At 43.4% G+C, this 25,704-nt stretch overlaps 1 protein-coding gene across 23 annotated transcripts in view; it reads left to right on the top strand.

Annotated features, from left to right (window-relative positions):
• Nucleotides 1-25,704, top strand: part of phldb1b (pleckstrin homology-like domain, family B, member 1b) — a 111,228-nt gene that overhangs the window by 76,445 nt on the left and 9,079 nt on the right. For 5 of the 23 annotated variants that reach the window (XM_056373349.1, XM_056373353.1, XM_056373346.1 and 2 more), the window contains 16 exons: nucleotides 5,057-5,374; nucleotides 6,762-6,905; nucleotides 7,054-7,191; nucleotides 9,853-9,981; nucleotides 12,542-12,697; nucleotides 12,911-13,021; nucleotides 13,411-13,500; nucleotides 13,875-14,009; nucleotides 15,244-15,354; nucleotides 16,741-16,902; nucleotides 18,750-18,890; nucleotides 20,060-20,176; nucleotides 20,281-20,386; nucleotides 21,213-21,257; nucleotides 22,866-23,208; nucleotides 25,552-25,642. In XM_056373349.1, the coding sequence (XP_056229324.1) occupies nucleotides 5,057-5,374; nucleotides 6,762-6,905; nucleotides 7,054-7,191; nucleotides 9,853-9,981; nucleotides 12,542-12,697; nucleotides 12,911-13,021; nucleotides 13,411-13,500; nucleotides 13,875-14,009; nucleotides 15,244-15,354; nucleotides 16,741-16,902; nucleotides 18,750-18,890; nucleotides 20,060-20,176; nucleotides 20,281-20,386; nucleotides 21,213-21,257; nucleotides 22,866-23,208; nucleotides 25,552-25,642 (2,337 nt within the window). The remainder of the gene's footprint in view (nucleotides 1-5,056; nucleotides 5,375-6,761; nucleotides 6,906-7,053; nucleotides 7,192-9,852; nucleotides 9,982-12,541; nucleotides 12,698-12,910; nucleotides 13,022-13,410; nucleotides 13,501-13,874; nucleotides 14,010-15,243; nucleotides 15,355-16,740; nucleotides 16,903-18,749; nucleotides 18,891-20,059; nucleotides 20,177-20,280; nucleotides 20,387-21,212; nucleotides 21,258-22,865; nucleotides 23,209-25,551; nucleotides 25,643-25,704) is intronic. The other 18 variants (XM_056373352.1, XM_056373347.1, XM_056373361.1 and 15 more) reach the window with 18 other exon arrangements.

Below are 25,704 nucleotides of genomic sequence, written 5' to 3'. Positions count from 1 at the left end.
CCACCAAGCTTATTATCCAGTGAGGTTGGCTGCCGCTGGAGAGCCTGTGTGTCCCGTTCCCTCTGCCTGGCTTTGATGCTCACGAGTTCCTCAAGGGAGGGAAAAAAAGAAAAGAATTAAAAAAAAGCAGGAAAATAAAATAGAAACATTATATTTCTTGTTAGGATCATCTGTTTGTTCCTCCTCTGGGACCTGAACATGATGAAGCCTCCGAGGATCAGAGTCTGATGGTGAATGGGGTTTGTTTAAGAGACGCTGAGTGTGAATCTTCACCTCCGCCTGCAGATGTGTGTGGAGATGAAGGCTTTGTTCAACCTTTACTCTTGAAACGCTATGCACGTGAGATTTCTGTTTACACCTGCGACATAGGTGAACGCGGCAAAGAAAAAATACAGCTGCACGGTTAAAAAGTAACCGCTCTGATCAAAGGTGCGCAGACAGGGAACGTCCCCCGGGGAGCACAGGGAGGAGGAGGGAGAGACATTAAAGGGCTCTCAGGGGAGAGAGGGAGACGCAAGGAAGAGATGCTGACTGCTGGGAGGATGAAAACACCTAGAGAGTAAAGTGACTAAATGAGGGAAAACCGACAGAGTGAGATGTAGGATGTCACATTAGAAAAACTGTCTGCGCTCTATAGGAGCGTGAACTCACGGGATTTTTCCAAACTGCTGCACGTTCAACAGCGAAAATGTTTTGTTGTGTTTAACAAAACAACAACTTTGCACCCGTTAAAGTCCTACAAAGAGGAGGCTGAACCGTCGACTTATTGACACTCCAGAGTGAGTTTAAAGCAAAAAACTGTTTAAAAGATGAAAAATGCAGTTTAAAGGATCCTCGTTCTGCTGCTGGTCCGATGTGACGACACAACTTTAGATTAAACTTTCTGAAACTGTCTTATAGGTTTCATCTTCAAGTGCATCACTTTTGGTTGGCCCTTTATTTATCAACAGATCAGTTGTATTAAACACTTGAATATTAGTTTTTGTCACTATTAGTAAATAAATAAAGTTTATTCAAATTCAGTTCATCAGAAGTTCAGTCAAAATGCAAAAACAGGGATATAAGAACATAAACGAGCTTATTACTGTTGCAGCGGACTTTTATATGTTGTTTTGTTATTATGGACAATCCCTTTACTTTCCAATCTGGGGATGAATTAAATAATACAGCACATAGTCTCACTTTAACTTTGAGAAGTCGTTGTTCTGCTGTCACCTGTCACCTGCCTAAAGATAGAGACAGAAAAGATTGAATTTCCACATGAAGAACAGTTTTTTTTTTTTCATCCACATTTCAAAGAAACATCATCATCATCATCATCAGCAGCTTCAGCGTCTGTGTCTCTTTATTGAACCCAGTCGTCATGAGAGCCACCCACCAGCTGAGACATGGAGGACTGTGGGATGTGTGAACTCTGGGAAACAGGCGCTCCACAACCACACGGTTGTTTGGTTCATAAAAACTCATGTGTGTGGGATTTACACGAGCTGCCTAATGTTGCATCTCTAACAGTCTGCTGTTCGATTTGGCAGCTTTGTTTTTCTCTCAGGATGTTTACGAGAACAAAACTCTTGGTTCTGGTTTTATCGCATTTTTGTTAATTGTTAATTTGTTGTGTAATATTTTGGAAAACACAGAGTCGGATGGTTCTGTTTTAAAGTTCTGTGTGTTCAACACACTGGCATTAGTGAAGAATCAGTGATGTTTACACCTGCGTTCATAGGTGGATATTAGACTACAGCGCTTCTCTGGGGATGTTCAGAAAACACGGCTGAACCGAGGCCGTGTGTGTTTTTGTTTATCACATTGTCGGGTGGTTTCAGACTCGTGACTTGGCGAGGACACAGCAGGTCTCACAGAGGCAGATTTAACTGTTCACGGATCAGCTTTGACAAAAAGCAATAAGGCGATGTAGGAGCTGATAGTTTGACCCGGGCAGTATTTAGGCTTCAGACAATATTGGCTGAATGACTGAATGTTGCCGTGGAGTTCACCTCCAAACCTCCTGGAGGATGGGGGGATGGGGGATGGGGGGATGTTGGGGGTTGATGGGGGGGTTGATGTGGTGGTGATAGTGGTGGTTTGTGGGTGTTACTAGCTTTCAAAGGCCAGTATTTGTTCATGTGCCTCTTGGCCAGGTTGGTTTGTTTTGAATGTGTTCCTCATCTGTTGCTCCCCACAGTGTCCGTCATGAGAGTGAGTAAACCCACATTTTCATTTGTTTTATTTCTTGTCTTCAAGGTTAATGATCCTGAAAAGCCTCTTGTTAAAGGCTCAAGAAGTTGATTTAAAAGAAAGAAAAAGCTATTTGCTTTATTTTGGGACATAGGAACATGTTTCTCTAACACGCCTACAACTGCATCAGCTCATTGAACAATTGTGGAAATATCTGTTCTTCACGCCAGAAGCTGTTTGTTTCCAACTGGGACAAGCCATCTGGTTTAAAGGTTTGGATTAACACACTGACCCGTCGTACCACCGTGTTCCTTCGCAGCTCCGAGAGCCCTGAGGGGCTGATATCTACAGAGAGACGCGGAGGTTTATAAACAGCCACCGATCGTAAAAATTCCTCTGACGTTTAAAAGACCCACGTGAAGAAAACGCAGAAATTATGGGATTCGCGTTAATCTGTCAACGCGCAGCTGATCAGGAGCATAATTTGTCATATGTCAGCCGCCGAATGTGACGCTGCATCAAGTTGATTTATGTTGAGAGCAAACACATTTAATGCTGTGAGATCTGTGTGTGATCCCGCCGCTCATCCACCGCACAGGTTCGGTAGCCCGAAGGCCGTCTGGCAGTCACAACGATACCGCTGGCTCTCAGTCAGCTCTCCTGACAAAGACGAGACGGGCGTCAGAACGCTGAGTGGTCTAATCTGTGTGTACGTTCGAGCAGATGTTGAGTGGGAGGACTCGGGAGTAGTCGTAGACTTTGCCAGAAAACGTTTGAAGTTTTGCCTCTTTTTCTTGTGAATACGCCGCTCTGCTCTGTTCTACAGCCTAAAGGGGTGTTTTACTCCCACCCACTCACTTAAAAGCTAACTGGTCCCAGATTACAGGTTAAAAACTACAGCTCCTAATCAGGCAGATGCTCCCTCAGTGGGAAACTGCAGTCTGAGGGAGCGGAGGCACCAGGGGGAGGTTGTTTGTGGGTGAGAACAGTTTGTGTTGCCAAGTGTCTCCACACAACAAGACACAGACTGGACCTGAGCTCAGTCACAAGAGCATGAAGCAACAAAGTGCTTCTTTAGCTCCGAAACCTTTATCCATCGCTAACGACGAGCAACACATACATTTTTGTGGAGGTGTGTTTCTACTGAGTTATAGTTTGACGGCTGTAAGGTGAAGTTTAAATGCTGACTGTGATACTTTTGGTTTGAATCGCCATTATAAGTGTGAACAGTCAGTGTCTTTTTTAAATTTGACAATTTTGAACCAGAAGAATTGTTATTATATCTGATAGAACGATCAATTGAAATATTATCAAAATCGCAATATGGCCAAGTGTGACATCCAAATCGCAAGGAGCTGCAATTTTGATGAAGGTGAAATGTGTCACGACAGACCATAAATGAACCAATGTGGCGCTGCAGAGACGCCTCAACCTACAAATCATGTTCTCCAGACGTGAGGGAACGTGTGTGTTTGGTACAAGACTCTAGCAAAAATCATATTGTCGTAATTTTTATATTTTTATCAGTTAAAGTGAAGTGCAAAAACGGCCATTGCCCCTAAAAATGTGACTCATATCGCAATTTTGACATCAGCCCTTACAATAACTACTTGCTATGTGACAAATAAAACCTATTTCACTTTAATATTGCCACAAATGCTAATTTTCCGACTTTTTAAATATCACTGCTGGACTCTGAAGTCATGATAGAGTCTGATCCTGGACTACAGGAGCCGGTTCTTCCTGAATCTGGTGTCTGATGTGGATCTGCAGACCTCAGGGACGCTGAGTCTGCAGCCCAGCGGTTCAACAGCAGACAGCAGCTGACATTTAGAGTTCAGAGGTTACTCCGTTGGCCTGGTCTGCCTGGGGGGGCCCCCATAGGTGGGCTGACCCCTCATAGTGACAGCTGGACAACCAGTCAGAGAGTCTGACTCCCAGGCTGCACCCAGGAGAGAGCAGTGTGTGAACGGCTGCGTTGTTTCAGACGTGAGAAGAGTCCTGACAGACTTCGTGTCTGCTCTCACTGAAACTGAGGCTGGATGGCAAATCCAATAAAGAACATCTCTCTGTGTAGCTTTTGCGGCCAAGCGTTAACCGGTGAAGCAGTGAGGAGGTGAAGTGGGTCACCGACCAGCACCAGAGTAATTTAGTGTCATTTTCAGAGTGTTATGATGAAATTCAGTGGGATTTATAATATTAGCTGCCATTAGCGTCAATGCAAACACATCAGCAGGAGTATTTAGGCACCACTTGGACACAGGAAGTGAGATAACAGTGATAAATTCTCTATGACATCAGGCCTGTAGCCTGGCGGGTTTTTACTACTTTAAAGTGTAATTATAAATAAAAGCAGCTTTCTCCTCACTCAGACTCTACATTATGTTCTATATACAGTCTGTGGTTCCAGTACAAGCTCACTGTAGGTTTCCAATGAATGAAGCCTCAACCTGATGCTCTAATGAGTCGCCACGCCTTAATCCACTTCAGAAGATCCACACGGACCACTCGGTAAAGTTGAGCTCTTTACTTCGACACACAAACAAAAAAACAAAAAGGAAAACAGAACAATGTCCATTTCCAAAGTTATTAAACGAATAAACAAAGAACGAGAGACAGAGAGGGAAAAAAACAAAACTGTGTGGCTCCGCTCTGCCTCCCGGCCCCTCCCCTGGCCGAGGACTCAGGTGCGCCGTAACTAAAAGACAATGATCATACGCACCTGTTCCTTTATATTACTAATGTAATTGTGTTGCATTACTAAACATCTTAAACTGTAAATACTGTAAATAATCCTTCAATTTCTTTTACCACTTAGGTTCATGTATATGGAAGAGTCTGGTGATGAGCTACGTTTCATTGTGTTTGTGTTTTGCCGCAGGAGAGACAGCGACTAGAGACCATCCTGAACCTCTGTGCTGAATACAACAAAGGAGAGAGCCCCGGTCTGGACCCTCTGGGCTCGGCGAGGACGGGTTTCCCCGGGGGGCTGGCAGACGGCTCTGGGCGCAGACTGTCCATGGAGAACGTCCTGGGAGGGACGCCGTCCTCGGCAACGCTCCGCCTGGCGCAGAGGCTGAGGGAGAGCGATGATGAGAACCTGAAGGAGGAGTGTAGTAGTACGGAGAGCACTCATCAGGAGGTGAGGACGTCTCCTGCTCTCAGCACAGCATCAGCTCTGCACAATGGAGACAGACAGGTCAGAGTGAATGCATGTCCTCCATCAAAAGACGTTCTCTCTCTCTCTGCATGCCGCCGTGGAACCAGCATGTGCCAGTAACGCGCTCGGCTCTTTCTAAACCAGCGGTTCTTAAAGTGACGTCTGCGGATCCGAGAGAGGAATCAGAGGGATCCTGAGGAAGGGAAAAGTTTAAAACTAGGAGAAACATATCAGAAAGTGTCTGTTCATATCAAGCCAGGTTTAAACTGTCGCCATATTTTGCTCTTTCAAGTCGTGAAAAACAAAAGTGAGCACACATCATTTATCACATTTATCAGAAGCAGCAAAATGACTACAAAGTACTGCCAGCATATTAACATGTGACTAAATTACAGTCCATTGTACAAGTATTATAGAAGAGTGGATCATAATGATCTTTTACTGTTGTAAAAAAGAAAAAATAGTAAAAGGAAGAGTTCAGAATCAGACTGAGAACCTGCAGCCGATGACTGAAACTCCCGGTGTAAACTGTTATAAAGCACATTTACAGGCCGAACAAGAGGTTTCTTTATGAATCTGCTCCTTAGATAAAACCCTGTCAGACTGGGGGATGTTTGGAGAAATTAGTGTCACAGATTCATGGAAGTGTAGGTTATGTTTTTATCAAGTAGAATATTGTCTCACGTGGATGCGTGTGACGTGAGCATCATGCATGTTGTGTAAGGTTGAACTGCATATGTCCCACACATCAGTGACCCTGCATGACCAGAAAAGAAAAACAAACCCAGAAGCGTTGTGGTGAAGAATTTAGTGAACAACGTGTTTAATCGTACAATAACGTCTGTGTTTGAACATTAAGATGCACGACTGATAAAATGTTGATTTCTTGTATTTGTGAGGGAAAGTCTGCAAATGAAAACATTAACTTCACAAACCCACACTCAGCTACTTCCTGCACCTCCCTCTCTTTTTTAATTCTCATTTATTGGCTTTTTTTGGGCTTCAGTTACAATTTACTGTGTCACCTGCATGAACCACATTAATCAATCACCTCCATTTATCCTCAGTTTCCTCTGTTCTGTTGTTACATATAACCTGCCATTATCATTATCCTACAATTTTGAATTCATTTGAATGAATAACTTTTGTACTTTTGAATGTACAAAAGTTTTTTTTTTGTTGGTTTTTTTGTTTTCAAATCCACTGAAATGACATTTAGACCAGAAACCTCAGTGATCATAAAATAAAAAAGTAAATTAATGGAAACTTGTGTGTAAATAGATGAAGTTGGCTCAGTACAACAAGGATAAAGTTCAGGCCTGATGAAATATCTCACAGGTAATGGAGAGGTGTGTCCTTCCCTTCCCCCCCTGACTTCACTTCCTTTCTTGAAAGCCTGATCTCCTCTGTTCCCTCCCCCACGCAGCACGAGGACTCCAGCTCAGGCAGCGCAGGTCGTCTGGAGCTGGGTTACCTGGTGGACGAGCGGGTTCGTGTTCTGGCTCGGATCGACGAGCTCAAAACTCGACTGACTGAGCTGGAGCAGCAGCTGCAGGAGTCCAAACAAGAGGTAGGATACAGGAAGTGGAGGCTGGTGGAATATCGTTTGATTTATTCTGAAACCAGTCCAGACTCGGGTCAACACAGTTGACAGTATTTTAACTGTGTGGTCATGTGGAGGACTGGAGCTCAGGCTGCTGTTTGTTGTGCTCTTCCAGGCGGAGATGGAGCGCGCCTTGCTGCAGGGCGAGAGGCAGGCGGAGCTCGACCAGATGGAGGCTGAGACGGACATCATCACTCAGCTGCAGCACAAGCTGGACGAGCTGGAGAGCGCCATCCAGAGGGAAAAAGACAAGGTAGAGAGAGCGTTTGAAATGTTTTGTATAGGATTCAGGTATTTGCTGAGGGTTTTGTAACATTATCTGACACTTAGAAATCACACACACTCACTGCCTGTGTTTTTTGTTTCTTTTACAATCTTCTAAACATACTCTTTTGGTCTCTTACATCCTCTACATGTTCTTCTCTACATAAGTCAGTTTCCTGTTTGTTTCCTGCAGAGTTGAATTTACTGCACAGATGATTAGAGAGTTTGAGGAAATAAAGGACTGGATTTACCTCCTCGGGTGTTTTTTCTCTCTCTCTCTCTCTCGCATGTTTTCAACTTAGTGTTTTGTCAGTTCTCACCTGTTTCCTCCTCAGCTCGACTCCTCCTCGCTAACTAACTGACATCCATTAACCTCTAATCCTCTCTCTGCCTCCTCAGCACTTCAAGTCACTGAATCTGATCCACTTCGCTCCCCTCCTCCTCCTTCTTCTTCTTCTTCACTGTCTGCATGACAGACCCCCCTGTAGGCCAGGACACCTGCCCTCCAGTGGCTGTGTGGGATCTGTAGTCTTTGGTTCTGTAGTGCACGGGTTCTTGCAAGAGACGTATAAATGAAGTTGTTCCAGTAGCTGTAGCATGTCCTCTGTAGCGGGTTAAAGGAGTTCCTTTTTTTTTTTCTTTTACCTACATCCAACACTTAACACTTACAGGAATGACAGGACGTGTAGAGAAAACACATTTACCTGCTTAGTGTCTTGAGTTTCTGTTGTGAAATTGTTAAAATCAGCTCTTGTAAAGGTTTAAAGTTTTTGTCTGCAACAAAAAGTGAACCAGGAATAATTGCTTTGGTCAGATGTCTCCGTGTTTCCTGTCTTTGAATTTTGTGTCTCATTATGACCAAGAAAATGTCAGTTTATGTGGAAGTCCGTCTCAGGAAACTGGATCTTCATTGACTTGAAAATGTTGGTAAAATTAGCAGATAAATATAAACTGAACAAAAATATAAATGCAACACACAGAAATAAAACTAGAGGGTCACGTCACGCCTCAGGACCCTGTTACGTTTTGTCTGCATGTTTTAAACTGTCGAAACATGAGTTGGCAGGTTTGGTTCAGTCGCTTGCTAGCTTGGTTCGTCTGTAGCTAAAGCTTAAGGGTTTGGGATTCAACACCGGCGGAGCAAAGGTTTCAAGTGTCTGTTGGCTCATTGCTAAGAGTTGGATAATAATAAACGTGAAGCCGGGGTCAGTACGGAAATAAATGGGAGCCCGACTGTATGTTAGTCAAACACCGGCTAAATATGCGCTAACGGCTGTTTTTACTTTTTAGCATCTTCAAAGCTAGCCAGCGTCACTTAGGTGAAGTGTTTGTAGCTCGCAGCGGGTGTGATGTCACTTCCTGTTACTAGTAATGGGGCTTATGTGTGATAAACTGATAAGACCCAACGGCAGTAAATAATCTTAGTAATTAAGCTTTTAATCGAACATTTAGCTGTAAAGTTCAGTCTAGATTTGTCAGTGGGAAAATCGTAAACTACTTAGTTATTTATGTCCAGGCAGCAATGGTTAAAATAATTAATAAGATGATGATAATAATGATCAATTTCATTTACTATATAATAATCCCAAATCGATAGCAAGTTTTAGAGTGGCCTTTTATTGTGACCGGCCCAAGGTACACCTGTGCAATAATCCACATCTGGATATGCCACACCTGTCAGGTGGATGGATGATCTTGTCAAAGGGGAGTTGCTCATTGACACATTAGTGAACTAATTTAAGAGAAATCATCCAACTGTGTGTAGAAAAAATCTTAGATCTTTTATTTCAACTCATTAAAAATGTGACTAAAGATAAAAGTGTTGCATTTATATTTTTGTTCAGTTTATAAATCCTTAATTAAACAGTGTTTCTACAACTGACAAAAACATTTTCTGGCATTATGTTATAAAAGAGACATCACTGCTCCAAGCTTCCTCTCAGCTCCGAACAGAAACAACAGAGAAGCGAGTCTCCTGTTTATGCTGTCAGTCCTCGAGGACCTGTCTGCCTTCCCACATCAAAACACAGAGGGTATAAGGTGAAACTGTAAAACCACCTTTGTTCCAGAAACAGCAAAGTTAGTAGTTATTGATTCCTGAGTTTGAAACTAGAGCAGCACCCAGGAGAGACGCTGCTTCTGTACTTTAACTGGAGAAGCTACTGTACTCTAACTGAGACAGTGTCACTACTGTCACGTTATTGCTCAGCTGTGACTTTATAAATGATCTGGGGCCGTTAAATTTCAAGTAAATTATGAGGCAATTTTCTCACAGTTTATTGAAGTTCTACCTGTTGGAGATTATGTCGGTTCTCTGAGGATTTTTAACCTTCAGTGACAAAATGAATGGTTCATTTTAGCAAGTTCTAGGTTTGTTCTCATTTGATTTATGGATTATAAATAAGACTGGAACCACAAAATGTCTCCTGTTACCCATGAGCACCCATTCATCATTTCATCCCAAAGGTTTAGTACCTACTTCCTGTGCTCTGCTGAGCTCTAAAGATCAATCACGACGTGTCTGTTGCTAACACCTCGCAGCTTTTTTTTTATTTGCATGGCGTGGATTTTGAGAAGTGTGTTTCTCTCTCTCTCTTTCTCTCCCCTCACCCATCCATCCTATGTTTGGGTGTGTGTCATGTCTTTCTAGGAGAGGGCTAATGTTGAGGCCGAGCGCCGGGCCCTGCAGAGCCTCCAGGAGGGCTACGCTGAGCTGAAGAACCAGCTTCATAACTGTCCCGAGTCCCTGCGAGAACAGTTGCAGGAACAGCTCAAAAGGGTGGGTCGTCAATCGAGCAGAAGCACCTAGACCACCACCCCCTCACCTACAGACTCTAGTTTGCATTAGCCTTCCCCTGAAGCTCCAACCCAGTTCCTCCTGACCTGCAGCCACAGAGTTACCTTCTTTCTAGTCTTTATTTATTTATTTGGATCCCCTTTAGCCACTACCAAGGTAGCAACTACTCTTCCTGGGGTCGACTCAAGTGAACATAAGAGGGAACGAGAAAATAACGACAAATACGAACAACAGTAAAACTACTAATAAGGATAATAACAACAATGACAAGTAACCACGCTAAACAGTCAGTAAAGCATTTGATACAGCCCAAAAACAATAGAACCCCTAAAAACAGCATTTACAGTTTATTATATCACTTATTGATGTAAGTATTGATCGTGGAAAGACACACGGAAAACTTCTGTAGTTACTTCTCTCTGTGTTGGACCGTATATGTGCCACCACTCGGCACACACACACTACCAGCACACATGGTGCTATTGTGACCTTTAACCCTTTGGCAGTGGTCTGCAACATGCACACACACACGCACTGTGTGTATTTACGAGAATCCCCCTCAGTGCCCCTCACAGACGTGCAGGAATTCTCCCTCCTCCACGCCACACCTACACGCCACCAGAGCCTTCGCGTTGACACGGGGGCAAACAAATGGCCCCCGGTCACTTCAGCTGTTAGTGATGCATTTTGGTTAAAAGTGTTGGTCATGTGACACGACCCTCGCTGCTGCTGCTGTTGCCGCCGCCGCCGCTGCTGCTGCTGCTGCTGCTGCTGCTGCTGCTGCTGCATGTGTGAATCTGATCTGCATCTCTTCTGCGATTTGTCGTGGCTCACATAATTTATATAACTCCTCACTAATCAATTAACATAGGCCCTGACTAGATCCATTCTCTGTCTGTCCTCGCTCTCATCCTGTGACTTCTCTATGTGGATTAATGCTGTTGTTTTGTTTAGAGTCAGACTGTGCATTTTGTTTATTACTTATCATGAAGGTAAACAAGAAAAAAACAGTAGAATAATTAATGTAGACTGTGTTTATTGGTTTAAATATCTCATCAGTTGTCAATTGATACTGTGTCAAGCTCCAGGTGAAGCAGGAGCCCTTTAATTATTGTAAGTAACTAGTAAGGCTCACAATCAGAGAGGAATGAAGTTTGAGATCTGATTGTACTGAATTTTATGATGGACATGAGGGAGTTCCAGCTTCCATCAGGACAGCAGAAATACATCTCAAGATAGAGTCGATGAAAGTGTAAAAACTTTTGCAATTTGTGCTCTGGTGTTTGACATTTTAAGACATTTTGTTTTGATCATTTGCAAAAATAAATCATTTTCACCCCAGACTGCATCAGTGAATTTACACTGGAGGCTGTTGGTTCAAGGGTGCTACACAGGCCCTGTTCAAGACCTGATATTAACGTGTGTCTCAGGTGATCCGATAACAAGTGGACAGCTCTAAGTTCAGGTGTGAACGCACCCAAGAAGCACTGAGGTGATCTAGACCACAACCTTTTAGCAGTGTGAACATGTATCGCTCCTGGGCCGCCTACTCTACTGACGTCCTCTGCCACCGTGTGATTAGTCTCAACACAGTTTATACTGAACTGAAAATATTTTACTATTTCAAATGGATAAAACCTTATTTCTGTAGAGCTGTGAGCAGCGCAATGATTCACTCACATACACACACACACTGACAACAGACCCGTGGCTAAAAACAACCACACATACATGTTTACATATAGAGCAGAAAAGGGAGATCCGATCACATGTGGTCACTCGAGACGGATGGTGAGATGCATTTTAAAAGCCAGGCGTGAACTGATGTACTTAGAGCTGACCACTTGTGATCGGATCACTGAAGACACATGTTAACACCAGGTCTGAACCGGGCCACAGACCAACACTCATCGCTCTGCTGACGACAGAACAGCTGTAAAACTTGAACCTGTCAGCAGCTACATAGAGAAGGACAGACAGAACACCTCTGGAATACACAGTAGAATATGTATTTATATACTGTTTTTATATTATGTAGTGTTTTCAGTGCAGATATGTTAATACATATGTTTTGTTAAGAATTTTTCCATATAGTGTTTGGAGGATTGTTGATGTTTATTCTGTAGCAGCAGAGAAGAGTTATAGTGACAAAGTGAAGAATCAAATCAGATTTTTACCATAAATCTCTCAGTTTTAAATATGGTTTTTCAGTGTATGTGACCCTCCTCTTCCTCCTGTACTCTACAGTACCACACACCAGTGGCTGTGCTGCAGTAGGAGCATGTTCTTCATGGCAGTCTGCGTGACTGAGCGCGCTGTGCTTTTAGTTGTCCCCCACAAAACGAGCTGCAGCCATGTTGGAAAGGCGTTTCAGATACAGACGTTCACGGTGTTGCCGCTTTGCTGTTAGCAGTCACGCTTGTCTGAGGACAGTGGATGGCTTTAAAATGAGCATTGTAACTAGTTTGTTTTTTCTGTTTTATATGATGCAACCGCTGATAACGTGTGTGTGTGTGTGTGTGTGTGTGTGGGCCTTTATCAGGATGGAGAGACGTTGGAAGCAGGAACCAAAAAGTTTGAGGACCTGGAGTTTCAGCAGCTGGAGAGAGAGAGCAGCCTGGAGGAGGAGAGAGAAACCATCAGTCAGCAGCTGCTGCAGGAGAGAGCGGAGTACCACAGCAGCGTGGCCAAGAGGAAGGTGAGGAGACGCCCAACACACACCGACACAGAATATCCTGATTATGGTTTGAACAATATGGGTTTGTGTGTAAGAGATGAAGCTGCCAGTTGCAGTTATTCAGCATCTGTTTAGTCTGACATTATTTTCTTATCCTACACTTCATCTGATTTGCTCTGCTGCTGTTACAGTTTACATTCAAGATTTAATTGTGTGTTGTGTTTGTTTCTGCAGGAGAAGGTGTCTGCTCTGGAGAACCAGGCCAACCAGCTCAGCCTGCAGGCGTCTCAGGAGTGTGAGCGTCTGACTAAAGACAGAACCCTCACACTGCAAATGCTGCAAAAGGTGCATTTATAATCATAATAATAAAGTTTATTCATCAAAATCAGAGATTACAAAGTGCTTCACAAGGATGGAATAAAAAAGCAAACAACAAACACATGCAAAAACTTTGATAGAAATGTGTTTTTAGAAGCAGTTCAAAAGAAGATACTGATTTTGTGAGTCTAAGTTCATGGGGAAGGTTGTTCCAGAGTCTTGGTGCCCTGTTAATATTTACCTGTTCACATTAAATAAAGTTTCATTCAAAGTGGCATTTTAGAAAGCACAGTGATAGATGATTGCAGAGAAGCTATCTAAAAGTAAGCAATTTACAATAATACTGGTGTTGGGGAGACTTTCTTCGTTTGTCCCAGATTTTAAAAGTTAATAACTCTTATGTTTTTTTGTTGCAGGAGAAGGAGAGGCTGTTGGCCTTGGAGAAGAGATACCACAGCCTGACTGGAGGGAAGAGCTTCCCCAAGTCGTCCACTGCAATGAGAGAGGTGAGAGAACCGCTGAAGCTCAGTGTGTGTCCAGTGAAAACAAACGCACATCCACATTCGCTCCTCCCGACCTGAAAACCAAAACGCAGCTTTGATGACTCGCAGCTGATTGTTCACCTCATCTACCTCTTTAACTGGCTGTGACTTGTTGGTGGAATCAGACTAATCCAGAGATTTATGAAGGAAGATGTAATTGATATGTTATTAACATATTGACATGTTGTCGCTGGGCAGCGCCGCCTGAAGCTGCAGCAGAGGGAAGGCGAGTGATAGAAAACCTGTGTCACATGTTCCCTTTAACTTTGAGTTTGTATCTAGTGTCCCGTAACTGTTCTGTAGGTATTAAAAACACTTATCCCTGACTGTTGAAACAGGAAATGCTCCATATCAGCGAGGCTGACCTGTTGTTGGAGGATGTCCACTCCTCCCAGCATTCCCTCTGTCAAGCCTCTCCTTCCTACTTACATCCCTCCCCTTCCTGTCAGTTGTACCCCAGCAGCCCTACGGAGGTAATCGGACTAACGACCCCTTGCATGAAGCCCGCTACGCCCCCCTGCTTTCTCTCTGTGCAACTCACCCCCAAAAGGTCACTCTGTCTGCACTGTCAGTGTCCTGGTCGCACTGTGGCTCTAAATGTGCCTGTGATGTGCTGCTGCTTTTTCCACTAGACCTTAAAGGTCCCATATTTTACACTTTGAAGTGTTGAGCCATAAGAAGATATATTTGTTGATTTAAGAGCCAAAAAGCATCTCAGTGTAGTTTTACATCTCCTCTCTCAGGCTTCTTTCTGGAGCTCTAGTAACAACAGGTCTCTGAGCCAATCAGAAGAGAGGAGGCTCTGAGCCCCTCTTCTGATTGGCTGACTGTTTTCTGAGTGATCCAATAACAATAAAGCAGATTTCAGGTAAAAACACTCAGAGAAACCAAATCCTACAAGGTTTGGATGGTGGGTCCAGGTGGGCGGGGCTTGGTGACTGCTTTGTTGTGACATCACAAAGTTCCAGAAGTCCTGACGGCTGGTTTTAAGGCTCAGTTTCTGAATACAGGCTGTGTGCATTTCTCTGTGGACTGAGGCTTAGATACTTTCACAGTATTAATATAGAAGCTAGAGCTGATCTATAATCACACTACACATGGACACAGACCTTTACACTGTATGGGACCTTTAATTACTTATAATTAAGACGAGCCAGCACAGTAGCTTTCAGTTGAAGTTGGGTTTAGTCCCGGGATGTAGTGGATTAACCCACCTAGAATCTCCCTCTGCTCACTTCTTATGTTCAGAAACGTTACCAGTATCTTCTCACTGCATTATGATCAACCAGATGTGCCAGTTTTAACATATTGACCACTACATCACTGGTTGTCTGTCTGTGACCTGATTGTGTGTCAGCTGCTCCTGATGCTAAAGAGACGCTGTGTTTGTTGCTGAGTGTGTTCCTGTTTGTCTGTTTTCACACACACACACACACACACACACACACACACACACACACACACACACACACACACACACACACACACACTGTGCACCTTTTCACTGACATGACAACAACCAGATAAAAAATGCACCTGGTTGTTGAAGTCTGAAGATATCACGTCCAAACTGAAAAGCTCAAGGCATTGTGGGTTGTTTCTGTGCTTCTCTGTGTGTGTGTGTGTGTGTGTGTGAGTGTGAGTGTACTGTACATTGTCCTCATGGCTTCTCATCCTGTCTTGACTGTTGGCGGCCGCTGGCTTCAGGAGTATATGAGGCTGTCGGACGTTTATAAGATGTACCACCGTGACAGCAGCAAGCCCGCCTCGCACGGCCGCTCGTTTGCCATAGATGCTACATTAGCTGGCGCCTGCGAGGTACCATCACTTCCTGTCTGTCTCCTTCCTGACTCTTCTGTCTTAATTCAGTCTCTCTCCTCCTCTCTCTGTCTCCCTCATCCCTCTATTTTCATGTCATGCTGCTCCCTCTGCTGGCCTGTAGTTAATCAGACTGACTGTACTGTTGGCCTTGCTCTGTGGTGCATGTGCTCGCCCTCTCTGCTGCTGTGTTAATTTACAGTAGACACTGAGGATAGTGTGACTGGATCACATCAGGAATGCAGAGGATTTAATGAGGGTTGGATTTTTATTACTAACTGCAGGTTGTAAACTGTAATATTTCATGCAAAAAATATTCAATAATCCAGTCATAACTTAATTATTTATTCTGAAAAAGCATTTCCTGTGTAGCATGTAGGGAGCTGTGGTACTGGAACAGAAAAAAAAGTTTAATGAAGGCTTTTTGGGGCATTTTATGACAGGAAACGAGGGTAAAGTGAGATGGGTAATGGTCATAGACGACGCCCTAAAGCCCTCATCCATCAGGGCGTCTCACCAAAACAGCAATGAGACATATAAACATATTTTTCTAAACCGTTTTTATGCCTGGTGGTCAAAGTTCAAAGGTCACTGTGACCTCACAAAACTCTAAAATTCATAAACTAATTATGACACTATTTAACTCAAAATCTTTAAGATAAAATGAAGTGATGACATTTTATATCCAAAAGGTCAAAGGTCAAGTTCACTGTGGCATCATAATGTTCTGCAAAAACACTGTTGGCAATTATTGAACGCTGTAACTGAGGAAGAGATAATTTGTGACCATATCTCCTGTAACTTAGCTGGTTGGAAGAGGCAGAGAACCGCCATCTTTAGTGTTTCATATTTAGCAAAATAAGCAAAACGTGTCAAATGCATCTAACAGGACGGCCATTAAAGAACTTAAACTAACATAATAAAGTCTAAAATGATCAAAATTATGATTTTAAATGAGGAAATATTCGAGCAGTTTTGATTGGTTCCCATTGACGCCAGCTTCTAGAGACATGTGACAGAAACACGGTAAAATAAAACACATATGAAAAGTGATTTATTGTCTGGTTTCTGATCAAAATGTCACATTTAAATAGATAATAACGAGATATGTAATCAAACTAACCGCAGCATGTTGGAGATGAGTGAGGCTGTTTATATCAGTCTAACCCTGATGTTGTTGTGTGTATTGTCGCCTTTTTGCTGTGTGTTTTAATCCTTTCCCGCCCTCCTCCCTTCACACCTTCTTGATGCAGAAGGTCACTAAGTGCACTCGATATGTTTCCCACCTGCTGCCTGTCTCGCTGACGTGTCTGTCTTCACTCCTGTCTCTCTCTCTCCTCTCCACCTGTGTGTGTGTGTGTGTGTGTGTGTGTTGCCTCTGGGAAGGAGTATGTGACAGTGGGCCAGTTAAATCAGATGTATGGGATGCCAAAGGTGGAGTCGTCCCCTACCTCCCCGCTTCGCCAGCCCCTGCAGTCTGGAGCCGTAGACCCCGCCTTCTCCTGCCTCCCCTCTCCTCATGGCTCCTCCCTCTCTCTCTCTGTGGAGGTGTGTGCTGTCCTTCCCTATTCTTGTCCTGCCAAACACCCGTGTGCTTGCACTTGTTTGAGGGTGTGAGGAAGTACTTTATAAAACAAAGTAATGTTTTATTACTTTGTGAGCATTTTCTAGACGTAAATTATCCAGTAACTCACGAGAACTCAAACAAGGATTAATGGAAAGTTTGAAAAGTCATGTGACAGGTGGACACCAACAAAAGAGGAACAAACTTCAGGTGCAACCACTAATATTAACAATGAGTCTGCTCCTTCTTCTGCTGTGAAATTACAAGATGTCACAGTTACAGTTCCTCATCGAGACGCTGTGTTTAAATCCAAATTAATACCAGCTTTTAATTCTAAACAGCATGTACTACATATAGTTTATTATAGCATAAGTTGTAGCAGTTAGTTAATTAACAGCTTTATGGAAATGATGCGACACAACATGAGACACAAACTAAAATCTTGCTGCAGATGTTTCACCACTGACAAACAGTTTATTTCAACTTTTGCAGCCGTGAGCCGTTCCCTCACTTCCTTTTGTGCTATGCATTGTGGGACAATAGTACACATCTGTAAACTAGATGTCGAACACTTATTATGTGTCAGTATTGACAGCTCTACTCTGCAGCCCTTTTATTGTTAGTTTCCTTCCTGTTTTTGTCTCTTGGCATCAAATTGCCGCCTGACATCAGTTTAAAGAAACCATTTTATTGATACATGGTTTTTAATAATCAGCAGTAATAAACTAATGTCATGCACCTTCTGTCATGACGTTAAATTGCAATAAATACAAAATAATAAAACACTGATACTCAGACACTGATCAGTCACCCGCTGACCCCGGTGCTTTGCTGACATCACATCTGGGGGAATCTGTCTTGACTTCCAGATGTTGTCGGTGTGTGTATATGGCTTTAAGCGTTACAGGATAATACGTGACTTCTCCCTGTCGCTGCTGAAACCCGTGAAGACTCTGAACCCTGTGATGTTACTGGATTTGTCAGAGTCTGGAGCTGCTACTGTCTGTTGTGCTGCAGGTTTGCCTGAAGTCACAGACTCCCATTGTTTTCAAAGACCCGCTGAAAGTAGCTCACTGTCTTACAGCCGACTTTACTTATGTAATCCGTCACATTTAATATCACGTCTATTGCGTTTTTCCCAGTCAATGCTTCTGTATCTTCAAATTAAATTGTTGTGGCTGAACTGAATTTGTATAAAGCACTTTTATCACTTCAATGAGAAGAGAAATGTTTGTGCAGTGATGGGAAAAACCAGGACAGTATTATTTAACATCGTGATTAGCTGCATGATAGTCATGTTAGTATTAGCTGTATTACGTAAGCAGCGTCTCTCAGTCAGCTGTTTAAAATGTGTTTTTTCTTTTTTAGATCAGTTGAGATGAAACAGACAGCGGGTTCTTGTGACTGTGGTTAAAAAAACCTCCAGAAGCAACAAGAAAACAAAATAAAAGGAGTGTTATTCCTAAATTCTGAAGTGTAGAGACGCTGTAGGAGAGCTGAAGTGAATCAGAGGAAAAACTTTTATGTTCTTGTGAGAAACTGGGTCATTGCAGCAGAAACAGAATTAAAACACAGACATGTAAAACAGAGATTTAGCAGCTGGAGGGTATGAAAATATAATGCAGCTGACAACAATAATGTGTTGCAGATATTTAATTTCCAAAGTATAAAAAAACCTTAATTACAGCTTTTGAGAGTGTGTAAAACAAATGTTTCTACCCTCTCTCCACTGTCTTTGAATGCTTTCTAATCTTTTCCTGTTTTCTCTCCTTCCTCTCTCCTCCTCCTCCTCCTCCTCTCTGCTGCTCCGCCGCTCCTCTGTGCTCTCCAGTACCAGGCTGAGGGCAGTAGGCCTCACCTGCCCAAGCTAGATTTAGAGCAGTGGTACCAGGAGCTGATGGCTGACTCCAGTCAGCTATGTCCTCCCCCTCTGCCAGCCAAGTGTCTCTCGGGCCGCAGGCCTGTGCTGCAGGTAGAGGGCTTCCTTTCTTCTTTCTCCCCTTTGATTTTTCCCCACTCGTCCTTTTTGCTGTGATGTCTCTGCCAAACTTCAACCTGCTGCCACTCACTCACATCCAGAGAAGAAGTTGTGTGTGTGTGTGTGTGTGTGTGTGTGTGTGTGTGTGTGTGTGTGTGTGGTGGCTTTTTCATGTCAGGGGTTTAATCATGCTGCATTCACATCATTTGGAAAAGTTATTCTGCCATTTTTATCTTCTTAAAGACACAGTAAGTAACTTCTGCTGATAACAAAAGACGGCGTTCGGTGATGTTCAATAGCGTGGGATCATGGGAATTGTAGTCTTTACCACCGTTGTTGTCAGCTTCTCGCAGTTTGGATTCCTTCAGTGTCGGTTGTTCAGGAGGTTTTTCGGTCTCCTCCTCGTCCCCAAAACGTGGAGCGACTGGGAGCTGAGCTGTCTAACATTTCCTCAGCTTGTTTCTCTGATAACTTCAGATCCAGACGTCCAATGACTAAAATCCTTCATCTGGTTAAAATACAGAGTTGAAAACGACCAAGGTGTAAAAAGTGTACCTTAAAAATGTGACTTAAAACTGGATAAAAGTCAGTGTTGAGCTTCTGTCAGACAAACACACTGACACATGATCATAGAGGATATAATGTCATTGACAGGCGACCAAATGAAACGGAGCGTTACCATGATTAAAATCAGTTTCTCTGGTTTGAGAATTGATGGAATAGAAAGATAATGTAAGAACACAACTCAACAACGTATAGAACAAAGGTGTAGATGTTTTTAGACATTTTAATGTGGAAAAGTTACAGATTATAACTTTAAGTTTGGAATAAAGCTGAGAAATCGTATAGTACGTGAATGCAGCATTATGATTCAACTATGCTATTAACTCATGTATTGTCTGTTGCTACTGATATTTTTCATCCAGCTCTTTATCTACTGTCACTGACTCCATCAGTGAAGTGCTGACATCAGACGTTCTCGCAGCAAAACGCTCGTCGTGCTTTTTAACTGTGATTTTCCATCAGGTGCTTGCAGCTCATCCACAGTGGATTTCAGTTGTTCTTCTAACATCGTTCTAACATCCTCACCTGCCGTCACACGGGTCGGTTTTAACACAAACTCCCGATCTTGACGTCTTCTTCCTGTGTGTTTCCTCCCTCAGGTGTTCCGCTCAAAGCTGGACAGTGATCCAGGACTTTCTCTTCATCAGCCCAAATCCGGCTCTGCCTCCCCTCTGCAGCAGGGAGCAGCAACACTGGGACGCAACTCAAGCTCCAAGGTAGACCGTTTGTTTTCATCGGCTGTAGAGGTGTAGCTGTCGACCTCTAGTCAGGTTTATGTGGTGAAGAAGATTTAAGACTTGTCTCTGATCCTCTGACTCAGCAGAGCCCCCTGCTGGTGGCCAACAGCACTGGCAGTCTGCCCAGGAACCTGGCTGCAACCCTGCAGGACATCGAGACCAAGAGGCAGCTCGCTCTGCAGCAGAAAGGTAACTGACCCGGTCTGCTCCTCAGTTTCACTTTACATTAGCCGACGCTCATTAACCCTGAGGTGTTCATTAATATTTAATTCAGTCAGCAGCAACTAGGATCACAATCCTGAAAGGTTGTGAACAGCTGATCCAGGTTAAACATGGGCTTAAGTAATAATTTTATGTGGCACAATTCACACGTTTATTGTAGTTTAAAGTGCATCACATAAAAAAGAAGACGGCAGCAGAAACAGCAGATATGCAGATGTGCATGTAAACATATATGTTCTACTTGAATGTGAGAAACTTCTAGAAAACTACCAGGTAACAAAGATAAAACGATGCAGTAAAATTTTCTAATAATGAGTAAACACGGGTAGAAAAAACCGTCAGTTAACAGATGTTCATTCAGTGCCGTCAGTATAACACATTGTTGGTTATTGTCCGGTGTCCGTCCGTCTGTGTGTGTGTGTGTGTGTGTGTGTGTGTGTGTGTGTGTGTGTGTGTGTGTGTGTGTGTGTGTGTGTGTGTGTGTGTGTGTGTGTGTGTGTGTGTGTGTGTGTGTGTGTGTGTGTGTGTGTGTGTGTTGGAGAGAACAGGGCTCCTCATGCGTCACTGCTGTTTGACTAAATGGATGAGAGCGAAGCTGTCTGGTGTTTTTTAGCTCAGCTGGTTGCCACCCACGGGTGCTGGGTCGGTAACGAGAGCTGGTCACACACACACACACACACACACACACACACACACACACACACACACACACACAACAGCGTCTGCAGCTCAGGTTTTCCTCACGTCTGTCTTTGTCTGTGAATTTGTCTCCTCCCGTGCTGCTGCACCACAGAGCCCCTGACCTCCAGACACAACCCCGTAGAGGAAAGCTCAGCAGGTAGATGGATCGCTGTGTCCAGGAGTTACCTTCGTTCTGTTCAGCGGGATTCATCCTGGTTTTTGTTGTTTGTTTTTTGTGTTGTTTGTTTTTTGTTTTTCCATCTATTGTCTCTCCATTCAGGATCTGAAATTAACTGGGTCAACAAACAAAAACAGCTGAGAATAATCTCCCGTTCACCTTCCTGTTTTAGTTCATCATTCATTATAAATGAGGGTGGAGAACCATGTGGCTAGTTAATAAATTTAGCCAATCAGCAGCCTGTTTTTAGACGTCACTTTAGGTAAAGACCAGGGGCCGGTTTCACAAAAAACTAAAGGTACCTCTATCTTAACTGCAATATATGAAGAAAAGTAACCCATCCCAAGAAGAGTGTGCTGCGATCAGGAGACACCTTAATGATGAGGAATTGATTTTACGTCACAGATTTGACCGGCAGTCCGTCTTTAACTAAACTTTTTAAGAGATTCTGTGCAACACCCTTAAGTAGCTCCCTCAGCGAAGGAGAAAAGAAACCGTAATTATAAAACTTCAGGTGCTTGGGGCCGGTTGCACAAAACGAAAGTCTGAGTTAAGGTTATGTTAAGATTTACACTTAGTATTTAAGGTTTTCTCCTTATCTTAGTCTTATACTTAAGGAATCACTTAAAGTTACCGAGTTTAAATGCTGGATGGAAACAAATCGACGGTCTCCACGGAAACAAGATTTTACTGCTGTAAAGTCTCTTTCACTGCCGTAAATGCCTTAGACTTTTCCTTAACAAAGAAAACCTAATGGAGAGTCTGTGCCACACCCAGAAGTAACTCCCTCAGCTAAGGAGAAATTTAACCTCAAGTGTCACACTTGAGGTGTTTTGTGCCGCCGGCCCCAGAGACTGTATGTACCTAAAAGAATAAATCAAGTCCTATCAGAGAGAGAAAGCCTGGCAGGTTACTTCTGTTGATTTATCCATCAAAGGCAGCATTTACCAGAACTTGACACTTGGCGGTTGTTAATTTCAGACCCTGTCTTCACCTCACGCTTCTCTCCTCATCATCCCTCTCTTCATCTCTGGTGTGTGTCATTAACTCTTCTCCCCCAAAAGATTTCTTTTCATCTTTTCTTTTATCTGTAACATCGAACTCTCTTTTCTTCTCCCATCAATCTTCCATGAATGTTCCTGCTAGCGGAGAATAAATCTTGCATGTTCAGTGTTGAGCTCCTGGGCACCTCTCTCCAGATGTATATGCCCGGTATCAGGTGCACAGCAGCATGGATTTGAAATGTGAGAAGTTAGACGGATACCTGTGCTTAACTTTGGCTCCAACTTGGCGGTGGTGGGACTTTTATCTTTGAGCTTGTGATTCTGAGAGAGCACATACTTGTATGTGTGGTGCATGGTTCGTGGTCCTGCAGTTTGTGGGCTGGTGCTGGTTCTATCAGGACTTCAGTTTTAGATGCTTGGGACGAGCTCCTCTACAGACGGCCTGCTGGTTTCTGTAGAAACAGACGGACCTCTGCTGACTTGGTGTCGGTGTTGCTTGCAGGGTTTAAGTTCAGTCGTTGAACCATCAGATCAAAATCAGAGCAGATCCACTGATCAGATCCCCCCCCCCCCCCCCCTCCAGGTCAGCAGGTGATTGAAGAACAGCGTCGTCGTCTGGCCGAGCTCAAACAGAGAGCGGCGGCGGAGGCTCAGTGCCAGTGGGAGGCGCTCCACGGCTCTCAGACCCACCTCATGACTGTGTCCTCCTCGTCGCCCTCCTACTCCCCCATCATGGCCTACAGCCCCACACTGAGCCACAGCTCTATGGGCCCCCCTCCCATGGTTCACCACTCCATCCTGCACCACCAGCCCCCGTCAGCCGGAGAGCAGCCGTACGACACTCTGAGCCTGGAGAGCTCCGACAGCATGGACACCAGCGTGTCCACGGGGAACAACTCGGCCTGCTCGCCAGACAACATGTCCAGGTACGACAGAGGGGGTTAAATCGTTAACATCCTTTGACAACATGGATCTGATTTAATCTGTGATGTGTGATAGAATTGATCAGTGCTACTCAGTGAATAGAAGAATAAGTTGGAGAGTAAAGGTGCCAATCGTCCTCGGATAAAAACAGCAGCTGAACGTTGACTCTAACGGTTTATGTCGGGATCAACGTTGTTCTGTTGTTCCTTCGTTTCATATTTTCAGTTTCTCATCTGTTATTGTTACTAAAGCAAATGTCAGAACTAGAGCTAAAAACATTCATCGATTAGATCAGTGGTTCTCAAACTATTTCATTTCATTTAGGACTCTTAAACTGACACAAATTAGATAAGATTTTTGCTTCCAGATGTTTTATTACAGAAAGCCATGAACAAAAGAGTCACATTCTGTCATTGTGTCACTTATGGATGGAAATATAGTGAAAATACACTATTCCCCTTTTGCCGAAGACGCCCAGGAACCTCCTAAAGACCCCACCTTGATTAGAGCAGATTTTTTTTTTTATAACTGATTAATAATTTAAATAATTCTTTTTTAGCAGAGATGCCAAAAAAAAAAAAAAACATCCAGCTTCTCACGTGTGAATATTTTCTGGTTTTCTTTAACTTCTCTGACAGTGAAGATTGAGGTGACTTCATTTGTGCCTGTAGGTAAATAACATTTAACACACAGCACAGACAACATCACGTGCACAGGGTAAATTAATATAAATAAAATGATTAAATAAACGTTGCTTCTACGACTTATTCATATGAGTGATGTCTGCTGGATCGAAGATCTTTATACCGTGTTGTTCTGCACTTTGGGATCATGAAGCTTCATCCAGAAGGAAGTTCACTGCGTCATTTAAAATCTCTCTATCTAGTAACTGTCCGAAACGCTGGGTTAAAGGCTGTGACTCACCAATCAGCCTACGGGAGCATTTAACAGAGTTCCTGCTCTTTAAAGGCAGATTTCCAAGATGAAATCCATTCAGTAAAAACACAGTAGAATAAGATCATCATGGTCTTTTCACAGTTTCCTCAGACACAACAACCACTGATGCTCCTTTCTGCACACGGCTTCACAAAGTTTCCTCTAAGTTCAGTTTCATGTGAAGCCGTTGAAGCGTTTGAAGATGTTGCCTCGTTCTGATCTCTGATTGAGGAAACTACTAAGAGAGAAAATGAGCATCGTATTAATTACAAATATTCATTAGTGGCAGCTGCAGCCACAAGAGCAGATTCCACAACAGCTAATTTGACTGAGCAGCTTCGGTCCAAACAGATCACTACTCACATCAAGCTACTGAACGCACACACACACACACACACACACACACACACACACACACACACACACACACACACACACTGCTCTACCCCAGTTAAAGTCTTTATCCACAGGTCGGTTAATTTGGAGACCATCTGTTCACGTCACTGTGCTGTGGTAGAACAACTGTTCTAACACAGCAGGTTCTCAGCAGCACCCGTTCTTCTTTTCTCTTTTACAGTCCCAAGAGCCAAATTCCAAAAACTATTAGAGCTGTTACTTTTTTTTATTTTATTTTACTTTTTAAGAGACGACTTTAATGCAGAGAAAAGGAGGGAGGGAGGGAGGAGATGTAGAGAGGTAAAGTTTATGACCCAAGTTTTGTCCGAGACTCCGGCTGTCTGACAGCAGTGAATCAGACACTCAGGCTTTGGTCATGAATTTTTAATGAATCCGTTCTGAACAAAAGAGGTAAATATTCACCCTCTCTAATCGATCTCATGTCGTTATGAGCTGTGAGGAAATATATGACATATTAACAAAGCTTCAGAGCTGTAGGACCTGTCATTAAAAAGCTTCCACGTTATAGTGAGAATGAAGCAGTTGAGACGTCGTCGTGTGGCTGAGTCTGTATTTCATCATATTTCCACACGTTGATCCTCACAGCACAATAACATCAATTTTTTAAAGCATTTACCTGCTGGAAGCGAAAACAGCAGCCGCACAAACAACTTTATAACTCTGAGAGGAGGACCGGACTGACGGGAGCAAACCAACACATCAGTCCAGTGTTGGTCTCCCTCCTAAGATCTGGTCCAATCAGTGTCCGTCCCAGTGGATCCATGTCACACAGTTGAACAATATTAAACTGGATTTTGGTTCGAAGCTTCAAATTTAAAGCTTTAATGTGACTTTTCGTTCGATTTCTTTCAATAAAGTCAGTATTTTGTAATTATGTAATAGTTCAATGTAGAGGTTGTTGCTCAGGATGTGAAATAGTGAACATTTACCATCAGTTTGAAGACGCAGACGAACATCATGTGGTGACTGTGTGTCGCTGTGTTTGACTTTAGTGTCGGAGGAGTGGACTCGCTGAAGATCGAGGAGATGGAGAAGATGCTGAAGGAGGCGCAGCTGGAGAAAGCCAGACTCATCGAATCACGGGTGAGACACGACGATCTGAACGATTGATCTGAATCCATACGTTGTGACTGATGATGATGCTT

This window comes from Seriola aureovittata, chromosome 4, assembly GCF_021018895.1.
Source record: "Seriola aureovittata isolate HTS-2021-v1 ecotype China chromosome 4, ASM2101889v1, whole genome shotgun sequence".
In the NCBI taxonomy this organism is placed as follows: Eukaryota; Metazoa; Chordata; class Actinopteri; order Carangiformes; family Carangidae; genus Seriola; species Seriola aureovittata.
Note: the sequence above shows the minus strand (reverse complement) of the source record. Positions and strands in the feature narration are given on the sequence as shown.